The 15,158-nt window shown below is 43.5% G+C and overlaps 1 protein-coding gene across 2 annotated transcripts in view; it reads left to right on the top strand.

The window, feature by feature from the left end:
• LOC137426642 (uncharacterized) overlaps window positions 1-15,158 on the top strand; it is a 67,738-nt gene that overhangs the window by 14,801 nt on the left and 37,779 nt on the right. For both annotated transcript variants that reach the window (XM_068115367.2, XM_068115368.2), the window contains one exon: window positions 13,015-13,134. In XM_068115367.2, coding sequence (XP_067971468.2) covers window positions 13,015-13,134 — 120 coding nt within the window. The remainder of the gene's footprint in view (window positions 1-13,014; window positions 13,135-15,158) is intronic.

Raw genomic sequence — 15,158 nt, forward strand, 5'->3', positions numbered from 1 at the left:
CCACACTGGTTAATGACCCTCTCAGACCACTACATTTTTGATGAACCCACTCAGCGCACATTGTACATTGAATGGAGTTCACTCCGACACCCTTCCTACACACAGCACAGGGCCACTTTCCAGTTCTTTCCACCTCACCACATGCTTTACCACTTGCCATCACCTTCGTCTTTCCGATATTCACCTTCAGACCTTTTGTCTCCATACATTCCTTCCACTTGTTCATCTTTTCCTTCAGTCCATCCATATTTTCCGCAATCAACACCAGATCATCTGCATACAACAACTCCCACGGTAAACCCTCCTTTACGTTCTGAGCCAGCACCTCCATCACAGCTACAAATAGTAGTGGACTTAGTACCGACCCCTGATGCACTCCCACCTTCACCTCAAACTCACCACTGTTCCCGTCCTTCGTCCTTACAGCTGTGCGCGTTCTTTTGTACATTGCCATCACTACTCTGATCAACCATTCCTCCACTCCTAACTTCCTCAATGCCCATGTCAATACTTTGCGTGGAACCCTATCGAATGCTTTCTCCAGATCAACAAACCCAAGAAACAACTTCCTCCTCTTCTCCATGTACTTCTCCTGCAACTGCCTCACAATGAAAAGCGCGTCTGTCGTTCCTCTTCCTGGCATAAATCCAAACTGCATCTCTCTCTGACATCTCTGACATCTCTCTCATGAGTCTCTCATCTCTTTATCTCATGAGTCTCTGACATCGACTGGGAGAAATTTTTTCCCACTCCTCCATGCAGAATTCTTTCAGCTGTGCGATGTTTGAGGGGTTTCTTGCATGCACAGCTCGTTTCAAATCCCCCCACAACATCTCGATGTGATTTAGATCCGGGCTTTGACTTAGCCATTCCAGAACCTTCCATTTCTTTCTTTTCAGCCATTCCTTGGTGGATTTACTGGTATGTTTAGGGTCATTGTCATGTTGCAAGGTCCACCCTTGGTTGAGCTTCAACTTTCTGACAGATGGCCTCACATTATCCTCAAGCACCCTCTGGTACAATGAAGAATTCATACTGGATTCTATGATTGTGAGCTCCCCAGGCCCTGATGCAGCAAAGCTGCCCCAAGCCATAATATTTCCACCACCATGCTTTACAGTTGGTATCAGGATCTTGTGGTCAAATGCTGTCTTTCGTTTTCGCCAAACATGTCTTCTGGTACTGTGGCCAAATAGCTCTACCTTTGACTCATCTGTCCAGAGCACATTGCTCCAGAAGTGCTGGTCTTTGCCGAGGTGTTCATTGGCAAACTTTAGTCTTGCCCTGATGTTCTTTCTGGACAGCAAAGGTTTCCCCCTGGCACACCTCCCATGTAGATCAAATTTGTGCAGCCTCTTTCTTATGGTGGACTCGTGCACTTTGACATCAACAGTGGCAAGAGCTACCTGTAGGTCCTGTGATGACTCTGGGGTTCTAAGAGACTTATTTCAGCATCTTGCGGTCTGCTCTCGGGCTGAACTTGCCAGGGTGTCCTGGCCTGAACAAGTTGGCAGTTGTTTGGAATCTTCTCCACTTGTAGATGATCTTCCGGACAGTCGAATGATTGATTTCAAATTGTTTGGAAATCTTGTTAAATCCCTTCCCAGACTCGTAGGCATCTCTAACCTTCTTTCTGAAGGCCTCAGAGAGCTCTTTTGATCTAGGCATGGTGACGCCGCACACTTCAACAAGAAAGAGTAAACCAAACTAAATGTCTGAGGTTTAAATAAGACAGGTTCCTCCAAGATCCTCTCTAACGATGTTCTAATCATTTGCACTTGAGCTGGTGCACGTGATTCTAATTTTAGGTATTTGAAGTAGTGATAAATGTAGGGGTGTACTTACTTTTCCACAAGTGAAATTTGCATTTATGTTTATTTAAATTATACAATGGACGACAAAATGTAAATGTTTCATGATATTTGTTATATTGTATCACCTTTATCTATCAATATTGTTGAAACTAGGGCATTGCCCGTACGTGGGTGCCCGTTCCTTGCCAAAAAAAAAAAAAACGCTACCCGTACGCTCTACCCCGCCCGTACGCCCGTAAACAAAAAAAACAACGCTCTTCGCTTCCGCCCTTCGCTCTGACTGAATTGGGAGAAATAATGCGCATATGAAATCGAGAAATTATTATTTTCTCCGGAAGAAATCGAATTACGAACCGTACCGTAATGGCGGTCAGCTCGTAACGCGCTCAGCTCCGCTCGTTCTCACATCGGCCACGCCTACGCAACAAAGCGTTCTGTGATTGGCTGCCGGAAGTGAAGTCTTCACTGTCCGGAAGTTCGCAAATCGTCGCAGTTACGATGAATCGTTTTAATTTAATCGCAGTTTGAATTCGTTTTAAAACATAGTTTAACGGCAACATAGTTTTCCAACGTGAAATAAATGAATACGCTCTCAAATGTGCCGTCCGAGGTAGAGTCTGATCGCCACGTTCGGCACACGTGATAGCTCGCTGCTCTCTGATTGGTTGAAGCGTTTTTTGGACATAGCTCGGTAAGTACTTGTCCGATTAATTTAAAACCTTGAAAAGGCACATCCTCGGGTCCCCAGCAATATACCTGGCAAGTTTAAAGTATATCGGACCCGTGGTTGTCGAGAAACAGCGGTCACAGACAAACACACACACAGACACACAGACACACAGACACACAGAGATTGCTGGAATTATAGATAGATGAAGATCAAATAGCTGTATGTTGAAATATGTTGAAAAAGTCAAAACTTTACATGGGGTGTCCTTACTTTTTCACGTGACTGTGTATATATATATATATATATATATATAGATGTGTGTATATATATATATATAGATGTGTGTATATATATATATATATATATATATATGTGTATATATATATATATATATATATATATATATATATATATATATATATATATATATATATATATATATATTGTTATGGATCTCTACGTCGGCCTTCCCCCTTAAGTAGGGGGGATTAATCCCCTTGTCCGCGACTGACCGACGTGAGTCCTGGGGGTCCCAACGCTCCTTCCGGTCGGGAGCAGCCAGGGTATTTGGTCTACAAAAAGTCCCAAGGACCTGAGTGCCACTCCTGACCGTGAAGCAAGGGAGGGACTCCCGCTCGAACCCCGGTTTTAGATGGTCTAGTTGCCGAGCGGTTTTTAGCAACCCGAAGTTCGAGTCATTAGCATTCACTAACCCGATCCTAAACGTTGGCCAAATCATGCCACAGGTATTCAATTGGGAAAAGACAAGGACGAAACGGATGTAAAGGAAAGAAAGGCAAAGGGTAAGAAATACAAATATGATTTATTTACTATCTATCTATAATTCCAGTAATCTCTGTGTGTCTGTGTGTCTGTGTGTTTGTTTGTCTGTGACCGCTGTTTCTCGACAACCACGGGTCCGATATACTTGAAACTTGCCAGGTATATTGCTGGGGACCCGAAGATGTGCCTTTTCAAGGTTTCATATTAATCGGACAAGTACTTACCGAGCTATGTCCAAAAAACGATTCAACCAATCAGAGCAGCGAACTATCGCGTGTGCCGAACGTGGCGATCAGACTCTGCCTCGGACGGCACATTTGACAGCGTATTCATTTATTTCACGTTGGAAAACTATGTTGCCGTTAAACTATGTTTTAAAACGAATTCAAACTGCGATTAAATTAAAACGATTCATCGTAACTGCGATTTGCGAACTTCCGGACAGTGAATACTTCACTTCCGGCAGCCAATCACAGAACGCTTTGTTGCGTAGGCGTGGCCGATGTGAGACGAGCGGAGCTGAGCGCGTTACGAGCTGACCGCCATTACGGTACGTAATTCGATTTCGTATGCGCATTATTTCTCCCAATTCAGTCAGAGCGAAGGGCGGAAGCGAAGAGCGTTGTTTTTTTTGTTTACGGGCGTATGGGCGGGGTAGAGCGTACGGGTAGCGTTTTTTTTTTTTTTTGGCAAGGAACGGGCACCCACGTACGGGCAATGCCCTAGTTTACACAATTGAAAGCAACCAAGGAGTAGGAAAAGATAATAAAATAAAAACAGAAGAAGAAGCGGACACAGTGAAAATTCTAGCTTATCTATTACAGTCTTAATTAACCCAGGGACAGAACAAACAAAGACAGACTCACACGGGGAATTGCAGAGTGGATTGGCTGGAAGGAGGAATGGGAAGGCCCTGGCCACTGTAGGCGTCGAGGTCCGGCTCCAGGAGTCGACTCGCGTTCTTGGCGGGAAAACCTTGGTGTCTCCAACGCCACTCTCGTTCGACCCTTTGTGCTCCTCCTCAACTCAACTCTCAAAAGGCTTGCTGTCTCTCTTCACTTCACTCCGCCTCACTTCGCCTCACTTCTCTTCACTTCTCCCACTCTCTTTTGCACGCCAACTCGCTTTGTCACGGCAACTCGATCAACTTCCTTCCGTTTCTCTGACGCAACTCAACTTGTCAAAAGGCTTTCCGTATCTCTTCTTTCAGCCACCAACAACCAACTCCTCTTTCTGACGCATGCGCACGCGTTTTTATATCGCCCCCGGCGATCAAGCCGCCGGCCGCTAGGACACGCCCATCGGTGAGCTCGCCTCGGCCCTGATTGGTCGCGAGGGCTCACCGACCCCGCCCTTAGAGGAGGCGTTGGCAAGGCCACGCCTTGTCCCTGGCGCTGGGCCGACTCCTCCCACCTTCTGCTCCGATATGACCTCGTGGCTAATGGAGTCGCGGTGAAAACCGCCAAGCAGCTGCGGCGAAAACCATAAGCCCAAAGAAACAGCGGAATGCAGCAAACCGCACAGAGGAATTTGGTAATGCGGCTGACAAAAGGGGAATCCAATGGAGGTTCTGGGGAAATTGAAAGAGGATACTACCTTATTCCACTTCGGTGCAATGCAGTATTAGTTAATGGACGACATAGCCTTAACCTAATACACAGAATAAGGAAATAACTACCAACAAGGAGGAAATCTATGATTGGCTACGTGGATGTTTATGAAATAACTATGGGAACGACCTTTGACCTTTATACACAGAATGGAGGCAGGAGGGTGATCTTTACACACAATTACAAATCCACAACTATATATATATATATATATATATATATATATATATATATATATATATATATATATATATATATATATATATATATATATACACACACACACACACATAGTACCTATAGAAAGTCTACGCCCCCTTTCAAAATTTTCACCTTTTGGTACCTTATAGCCTGAAATTAAATTGCATCAAATCAGACTTTTTCCACCTTTATTTACACATCGTAACCCACAACTTCCAAGTGAAAAACAAATTCTACAAATTTCAGAAACTTAATTAAAAATACAAAAATAGAATGTCTTGGTTGGATAAGTGTCCACCCCCCTGAATTAATACCTGGTGGAAGCGTCTATGACAGCAATTACAGCTGTGAGTTTGTTGGGATAGGTCTCTACCAACTTTGCACACCTGGATTGCATTCTTCTGTACAAAACTGTTCAAGCTCAGTGAAGTTACGTGGGGAGTGTTGATGGACAGAAATATTCAAATGATGTCAGATTTTCGATTGGATTTAGGTCAGGGCTCTGACTGGGCCACTCAAGTACATTTATCTTTGTCCCTTGGCCACTTCAGTGTAGCTTTGGCTGTGTGTCGGGTCATTGTCATGCTGAAAGGTGAACTTCCATCCCAATTTCAGATTTCTTGCCGAGGTCAGTAGGTTTTCCTCCTATAATTTTTCTGTATTTTGCTCCATCCATTTTCCCTTCTATCCCGACAAGTGCCCCAGTCCCTGCTGATGAGAAACATCCCCATAACATGATGCTGCCACCACCATGCTTCACAGTAGGGATGGTGTTCTTTGGGTGTTCTGCTGTGGCCAAATGTTTTTTTTAAGTGTTGTGGTTGTGGCCTGTGGCCACGTTTTGCATTTAGTCCAAAGAGTTCCATCTTGGTTTCATCAGACCACAAAACTTTTTACCACATGGCTTCAGAATCTTTGCAGTGGTTTTTTGCATTCCTCAAACGGGACTCAAGGTGGGCTTTTTTAGTAATGGCTTCCTTCTTGCACCCAACCGTACAGGCAAAACTTATGAAGGTGTTTGGGATGTTGTTGTCACATGCACACATTGATCAGTCTTTGTCATATGCACACAGTGACCAGTCTTTACAAACGCCTGTAGCTTTTTTTAAGTTGCCATAGGCCTCTTGGTGGCCTCTGATCAGGCTCCTCCTCACTTGGTCATCCAGTTTGGAGGGACGGCCTGACATCGGCAGGGTCTTGGTGGTACTATACACCTTCCACTTCTTAATGATTGTCTTGACTGTGCCCCAAGGGATATTCAAGGCTTTTGAAATATTTTTTACACCCATCCCCTGATCTGTGACTTTCCACAACTTTATCCCGGAGGTCTTTTGAAAGGTCCTTGATGCTCATGGTCGAGTCTTCGCTGTGAAATGCACTACCCAGCAGAGGAAACCTACAGGAACAGCTGATTTTATTCTGAAATGATCACTACAATTTAACACAGGTGGAGGCTAGTTAACTTTGTGTGTGATTTTGAACGTGATTGGTTACACGTGAGCTAAATTCATTAATTAATTATGAGAAAATGAGAATGCAATGCAAATGAGAAAATTTAATTAATTTTCTGAGATTTGTAGAATTTGTTTTTCACTTGGAAGTTGTTGGTTACGATGTGCAAATAAAGGTGGAAATGAGTACAGATACATTCGAAGTACACCGCCCCCATGCCAAATAATAAAATATTCTCCAACTCGGCATCACCGAGTACCTTTGGCACCCGGTGATGCCGCCGTGCAGCACATAGAGACGGTATTGGGAGGGACAAGTGCACAATCATTTATTAATTAATTGCATAATTAAAATCGATAAAGGATTGTAAAATAATTTCTTAATCAGTTGGGTAATAGCATACCTCAACCACCAGTGTTTCATCCGAAGCTGTAACTTTTTGAAAATGAATCAAATAAGTCAATCAAAAAAATTAAATAATCAAATGATTAATTGATTATTCAATTTAATAATTAATCGATTAATCAAAGCAAAAATATCCTTTACAGCCAAATCACTTGGTCATTGTCATGTCCAAATATCAGCTTCCGAGCTCAAAAGGTTACCTGAGATATTGCTCAGATGAGAAAGGAAATAAATAAGTACTTAATTAATCGATAATAATTAAGTAACTAATCAATTAACTGATTAATCAAAAAACTTTAAAAAAAATACCGTTTTGGTCAAAGTACTTGCTCACTATTGTGCCGAAATTTCAGCTTCCTAGCTCAAAGGATGGCTGAGATATCCCCCGGACAAACAAACAAACAAACATGTATGGCACGCATGTATAAAATGTGGTCTAAATTAGTCAAAGGTCGAGGTCCATGCCATCCAACACATGTAGAACACCTATTTGGGGGCAATTATAAAATGTATCAACCAAATTTGTTATGCACCACATTCCATCATGTAAAACACTTGATATGTTAAATTTTCAAAATTACCAAATTGCTGTTTCCATAGCAACTATTAGTTTTTTGGGGGGGATTTTGCAAGAATCGTGATTTGCACGACATATTTCTTGTTTGTTTGTCTGTAGGCAGCATATCTCAAAGTTTGTGTGAGGACAAATTGGATTTTGTTGAGGATCCGGATCCGAGAATTTTATAAGCGATTCTTCACCATTTAGAGATGGCGCCCAAAACGGTATATAGCACGATATCTCAAAAAGTTGGAGATGCATAATGACAAAACTAGGTGTATGAGTTGGGGAGGTGGCGCGATCAAGCCAATTCGATTTGGTTCAGGTCCAGATGCAGATCCGGCCGATCGGTGGGATACTTTTTGATTTGTTTGATTCATTTATTTTGATTGCGATGATCCTCTTTAAAGAGGATGGGACTTCTACATGTGAAGGTGAATGCTCATTCATCAGAGAATTTTAATACTCCAACCCTGATGGAAAGAATCGGAGGGATTCCTCTTAAAAACAACAACCGTTCCTAACCAACTTGAGGTTTTTTCTGTGTTTTTTGAGTTTCCACACCGCACTTGTGGTTTTCTCGACTTTTAATGCAACATGATCGATGCAAAAAAAACTTCCATCACCGAAGGCTCATCATTTGCATCTGCACGACCCTTAAAAACAGACACCATGGAGTTTCCTGGTGGAAGCTGGGCTTGTATCATGTTCTTGCTGCTGCTTGCGGCTGTATAGCTTTTGAGGAAGTGGTGGTACAGTCCATTATGAAACAGGATACAGGAGGAAGCTGTCCAACGAAACCGAGCATGTCGGCAAGGGCAGTAAGCTATGGATGAACTACCATTGGTGGACACGTTGGATTTGTGTCAAACGATTCCACGATGAACCACAATGAATTTTAAGGTCTTGAACTCCAACGGCCAAGTCTGCTGGTCAACACAGCAGGGCCGGCCCAAAAGGTCATCGTGTTTAATGTGTTCGGATCATGTGTGTTCCTTAATGTTGAGATGTTATATTCCTGTATTTGTGGAAGTCTTTGATGTATGACTTTGGGAACAAATGATGGTTTACACTACAGTTAAAAGAAGTGCTTAAGATGAAGGATAGATTTTCACTTTAAATTTGGAGGGAAACTAGAATGGCACTAGATAGAGAGCATAGAGAAAGCCTCTGCCAGATATAGATGGAGAGCATAGAGAGCCTCTGCCAGATAGAGAGCATGAAGAGCCTCTGCCAGATAGAGATAGAGAGCATAGAGACCCTCTTTCAGATAGAGATGGAGAGCATAGAGTGCCTCTGCGAGATAGAGATAGAGAGCATAGAGACCCTCTTTCAGATAGAGATAGAGATAGAGAGCATAGAGGGTCTCTTCCAGAGAGAGAGCATAGAGCCTCTTCCAGATAGAGATAGAGAGCATAGAGAGCCTCTTCCAGATAGAGATAGAGAGCCTCTTCCAGATAGAGATAGAGCATAAAGAGCCTCTTCCAGATAGAGAGCATAAAGAGCCTCTTCCAGATAGAGATAGAGAGCCTCTTCCAGATAGAGATAGAGAGCATAAAGAGCCTCTTCCAGATAGATAGAGAGCCTCTTCCAGATAGATAGAGAGCCTCTTCCAGATAGAGATAGAGAGCCTCTTCCAGATAGAGATAGAGAGCCTCTTCCAGATAGAGATAGAGCATAAAGAGCCTCTTCGAGATAGAGAGCATAAAGAGCCTCTTCGAGATAGAGAGCATAAAGAGCCTCTTCCAGATAGAGATAGAGAGCCTCTTCCAGATAGAGATAGAGAGCATAAAGAGCCTCTTCCAGATAGAGATAGAGAGCCCAGAGATAGAGATAATTTATCTCCGATCCAGGTACTCGAATTTTTAAAGTGATTCTGCACCATCGGGAGATCGGGCCAAACACGATACATAGCAGGATATCTCAAAAAGTTATGGATGGATTTGGACGAAACTTGGTGGAGAGGTTGTGTGTGTGACAAGAAAGAATCTATTTGTTTTTGGTGAAGATCTGAATATGGATTCGGATATGAGAATTATTTAATTTTTTAAGTGATTCTTCACCATTGGGAGATGGGGTCAAAAACGATATATGAATGATCGTTTTAAGGCCATTTTTCCCCGCTAGAGCGGGGGGTTAGCCTTGCGGGCCCCATGACAATCATGGCTCCCTGTTTGAGGTAATGTTTTTATGGTCGGATGCCCTTCCTCATGCTAACCCTGAGTCGCCCCTCACGATGCGCAGGGATTCTAAATCCTATTGTAAATCGGGGTACACACCGGGATCATTCATCCCAGCAAGCTGGTACGCAATTTGGTGTTAATTCAGCTGGCGTTATTAACAACGTCAACAGGCGTTGAATCCCTGGCGTTCAGCGGTCGACCGGGATTCAAACTCGGGATCCTAGGATCTCAATCCTGTGCCCTAACCGCTAATTCAACACCAGGCACTAATTCAACACCAACACCGCTAATTCAACATTTTTTTTGAAATACCAACTTCTGTCCTGGAAGTCCTTGGTGTCCTTGTGTTTTATACTTCTCCCACCCCCCCCCCTCCTTCCCCCACCTCCTCCCCCAAAGCCCCCTCCCTCCCACACATCTCCCTGCTCTCAAATGTTATGTTTGTGTGCTTCCCCTTCTCTCCCCATCTTGTCTTCTGCTCCCTCTTTTTATATATTTTGTTTGTCTGGTTGATTTGTTTGTGAAATAAATGTTAGCTCTTTCACGAGCCTCGATTCAGTATACAAAAAAAAAAGGCTGAGCTAAAAACGATACATAGCAGGATATCTAAACAAAACAAAAAAAAAAAGTTAGGGATGGATTTGGACGAAACTTGTTGGACAGGTTGTGTGTGTGACGAGGAAGAATCGATTCGATTTTGGTGAAAAAATGGATCCGGATCCAGCTAGTATAATTTTTTTAAGTGAGTCTTCACCATTTAGTGATATGGCGAACCAGGTGGAGGTATGCTCTCTACTGAGTGTCGTTCTAGTTTGTATATGAGTCTGAATGGAGACGTCTCAATTAGGAATTATAGTTTTAACCTCACCATTCATTTTTATTGTCTTTGCATTCATGTTCATTAAATTAATGATTTGTTGCATCTTACTTTTGTGTGTCTTGTTTCATTTCTTTGTTCTGTGGGTTCAGATTAACCCAGTGTCGGCCGTCCGATCAGATAAGGCTTTGGGCCTTTCCCGTGCACGCCAAAGACCATCCCGCCAAGGTTCGAAGTACGCCTCGGAGTTAAAGCTCGTTTTGGTCATTCGTTACCTAGGGGTCTTAACCCCCGGGGACACGACAATACATTAAATCCACGTTAATGGGCCCTCTGACGTGACAATACTTTAAATCCATGTTAATGGGCCCTCTGACGTGACAATACTTTAAATCCATGTTAATGGGCCCTCTGACGTGACAATACTTTATATCCATGTTAATGGGCTCTGACGTGACAATACTTTAAATCCATGTTAATGGGCTCTGACGTGACAATACTTTAAATCCATGTGAATGGGCTCTCTGACGTGACAATACTTTAAATCCATGTGAATGGGCTCTCTGACGTGACAATACTTTAAATCCATGTTAATGGTCCCTCTGACGTGACAATACTTTAAATCCATGTTAATGGGCCCTTTGACGTGACAATACTTTAAATCCATGTTAATGGGCCCTCTGACATGACAATACTTTAAATCCATGTTAATGGTCCCTCTGACGTGACAATACTTTAAATCCATGTTAATGGGCCCTCTGACATGACAATACTTTAAATCCATGTTAATGGTCCCTCTGACGTGACAATATTTTAAATCCATGTTAATGGGCCCTCTGACACGACAATACTTTAAATCCATGTTAATGGGCCCTCTGACGTGACAATACTTTAAATCCATGTTAATGGGCCCTCTGACACGACAATACTTTAAATCCATGTTAATGGGCCCTCTGACATGACAATACTTTAAATCCATGTTAATGGGCCCTCTGACATGACAATACTTAAAATCCATGTTAATGGGCCCTCTGACACGACAATACTTTAAATCCATGTTAATGGGCCCTCTGACACGACAATACTTTAAATCCATGTTAATGGGCCCTCTGACATGACAATACTTTAAATCCATGTTAATGGGCCCTCTGACACGACAATACTTTAAATCCATGTTAATGGGCCCTCTGACGTGACAATACTTTAAATCCATGTTAATGGGCCCTCTGACACGACAATACTTTAAATCCATGTTAATGGGTCCTCTGACATGACAATACTTTAAATCCATGTTAATGGGCTCTCTGACGTGACAATACATTGTATGAACATCGGTTGTTTTTCCATGCCTCATTAGCAGGAGGGTCTGATGGGAATAATAACAGGACAACCTATTGTTATCCTTGAGGAATACTTACTGGACCTTGTCAAGGCTAAAGTCAGGCTGCGTAGGCAGAAAAATGGAATGGTAGGTCTTGTCAACCAAAGGTTAGCAAACGTGTTCTGCCAGCATGGGAAGCAAAGTGAACCTCCTCCTGCTCTATGAAGGCTTTGAGCTCCGCTTTGCCCGTGTGGCAGTTGTTAGGACATCTTTGTTAACATTGGTTAATAAAACTTATTCATCTTGACCTAACCTTGGACCATGTCGGCCCACTTAGGCACTCTCAACACCCATCTTTTGATTACCTAAGCCTTTGGTCACTCCAACATGTCACTCATTCGAATTGTGATGTTCCAAGGCTTACTTTTGAAAAAAATCACTCTTACATATTTGTGGCGTTGTGTTTTTCACGAGTGACATTTTGTCAATCAATCAATCTTGCTTTCTTGAATCAATCAATCAATCAATCAAATCAATCTTGAATCGAGCGAAACCAAGACCCTGGTGTTGGGCTAGCGGCTCGGGTGCCGGCTTAGGATCCGAGGATCGTGGGTTCGAATCCCGGTCGATCGCTGAATTAACGCCAGGGGGGTTGACTCAGCCTGTCATCCTTCCGAGGTCGGCTAATTGAGTACCAGTTCACTGGTAATTCCCTGTTTGTCGTTAAAGGCGGCAAAAAGGGTTGGCGTCAGGAAGGGCATCCGGCCGTAAAACATTGCTTCAAAAAGGGGACCGAAAAAACAACAACAACCACGGTCCCCGAAAAAGGCCAACCCCCGCTTTGCGGGGAAAAATGGCCTCTAAAGGTGGTTATTTTTTTATATAATCAATCTTGCTTTCCATGGAACACCTGAGGATGGTCACTGGAAGCCCATGAGCTTTTCTCCAACAGAGCTTTGATAACCAAATTTGAGATTGCATGGAAAGCGCCGCATGCCCACGTAGAAGCAGCAATGCTCCTAAACATGGAAATTTGCGTTGGTTATGGATCACGATAGCCCAAAATTGTTTTGTATTGAGATGGCTTGGGCCAAGTTTATGGAGCATGGACTGAAGTGGACATGGTCCAAGACGGATGGTCACATGCTTACGATAAAGCAGTTTGTCGTGCTGACGTAACGTGTCGGTTTGGGGTGCAGGTGGACAGTGGAAACTTTCCAGGTCTCGTGTGGGATGACCTATCGCACTCAATGTTTCGCATTCCCTGGAAGCACGCTGGGAAACAGAATTACAACCAAGGAGATGGTGCCATATTCAAGGTGTGCACAGCCCTCCACACTCAGATAAACATCCACCCCTCCTACACTGAACTTTTCCCCTGCCTCTGGTGAACTTCCAACCCTCTTTTTTTATTATGATTTTTGTACACACAGTCGAGGCCCGTGTAAGGGCAACACATCAAACACATCTATCTATAATTCCAGTAATCTCTGTCTGTCTGTCTGTACGTCTGTACGTTTGTCTGTGACCGCTGTTTCTCGACAACCACGGGTCCGATATACTTTTAACTTGCCAGGTATATTGCTGGGGACCCGAGGATGTGCCTTTTCAAGGTTTCATATTAATCGGACAATTACTTACCGAGCTATGTCCAAAAAACGATTCAACCAATCAGAGAGCAGCGAACGATCGCGTGTGCCGAACGTGGCGGGCACACTCTGCCTCGGATGGCACATTTGAGAGCGTATTCATTTATTTCACGTTTGCAAACTATGTTGGCGTTAAACTATGTTTTAATAAAGTTTTAAAACTAATAAAAACGAATTTGCGATTCATTCGCTTTCCTGCGCGTTTGTGCACGCGATGGCGATTGCTTTACCAAACCGGAAGCCGTTCGCTTTGGACCAAACCATTGCATGTAAATAGAGGGGGGGGTTCTGTGGTCGTTGCGAATGGACCAAACCATTCATGTAAATAGAGGGGGGGGATTGTCACTGTACTCGCAAGCCGTTCGCCGTTCGCTTTGGCGTTGCGAATGAACCAAACCATTTCATGTAAATAGAGGGGGGGGATATAATTTTAGATAGATATATAGTACGGGCATATATATAGTACGGGCATGCCCTAGTAAAATGCAAAGACATAAACAGAAAACACATAAAACATAATAAAGGGAGCGGGAGAAAAGAGGGGAGAGAGAGGGAAGCACAACAACAGTAGAGAACAGGGACATCTGGAGATATCTGGAAGGGAGAAGGCTGGGACGGAAGGGGTGGTACAAAACAAATGACCACGGCTAGGAGTTTCAGGAAAGAAAACGGAATTTGAAAAAGGTGGATTTGGAGTGTGTTAACAGGTGTAGAAAAGATCAAGGCTTTGGATGGGGGAAGATAAGAGATGGTGGTGAACAGCTGTTTTAAAGACCTGGAGGGTGGAGTGGGATTGAAGGGAGTGAGGGAGTTTGTTCCAGAGGAGGGAAAAAAGAGGAGTGAAGGTGAGCAGAGAGTCTTGATTTTGGCAGTTTAACCATTAGAGGGTTGCTGGCAGATCTTGTGCGACCTGTAGGAATATTTGGGGGACAGAGCACAGAGAGAGCTGGGGGGGGGGAGCAAGGGCGGAGAGGAGTCGGTAGAAGACGGAAAGACCACCAACCTGCCTGCCGTGAGTGAGTGTAAGGCCCTCACAATCGGCTTCATCGCGGGAGATTCCAAGATCAATCCATTGGTGAAGAGGAAGGATTTGATGTCAGAAGCAATGATGGATTCCATGACTTTGCTGAAGATTGGGAGCAGGCTGATTGGTCTGTAGTTGCAAGGATCTGTTCTTCCAAAAGGATCTGTTCTGCTGAAGTTCCATCCTCTCCTCTGCTGAACCTCCACCTCATCTTCAATGTTTCAACCCCTCCATCCCCAGACCTGCAAACCTCCTCCCATGAACCAACACACCTCCACCCTATTTCTACCATTTGATCTCAGCACCATCGCCCTTTTAGCAAATTTGAAATACATCACCCACGCCTCCTGCCCCCAAGCCCTCTCCCTCCCACACTTCTCCCTGCTCTCAAATGTTGTGGTTGTGTGCTTCCCCTTCTCTCCTCTCCCCATCTTGTCCTCCGCTCCCTCTTTTTGTGTGTTTTGTTTGTCTGGTTGATTTGTTTGTGAAATAAATGTTAGCTCTTTCACGAGCCTCGATTCAGTATACAAAAAACAAAACAACAACAAAAAAAAAATGTATTGTCCAATTGTGTAACGGGGTCTACTTATGAACGTGGATCTGTTTGAAGATTTTTTGTGATGTTTTGATTCGCAGGAATCGTGTACTTGTAGGCAAATCGGAAATGTAT

Source organism: Myxine glutinosa, chromosome 5 (assembly GCF_964187855.1).
Source record: "Myxine glutinosa chromosome 5, kmMyxGlut1.1, whole genome shotgun sequence".
Taxonomy (NCBI): domain Eukaryota; kingdom Metazoa; phylum Chordata; class Myxini; order Myxiniformes; family Myxinidae; genus Myxine; species Myxine glutinosa.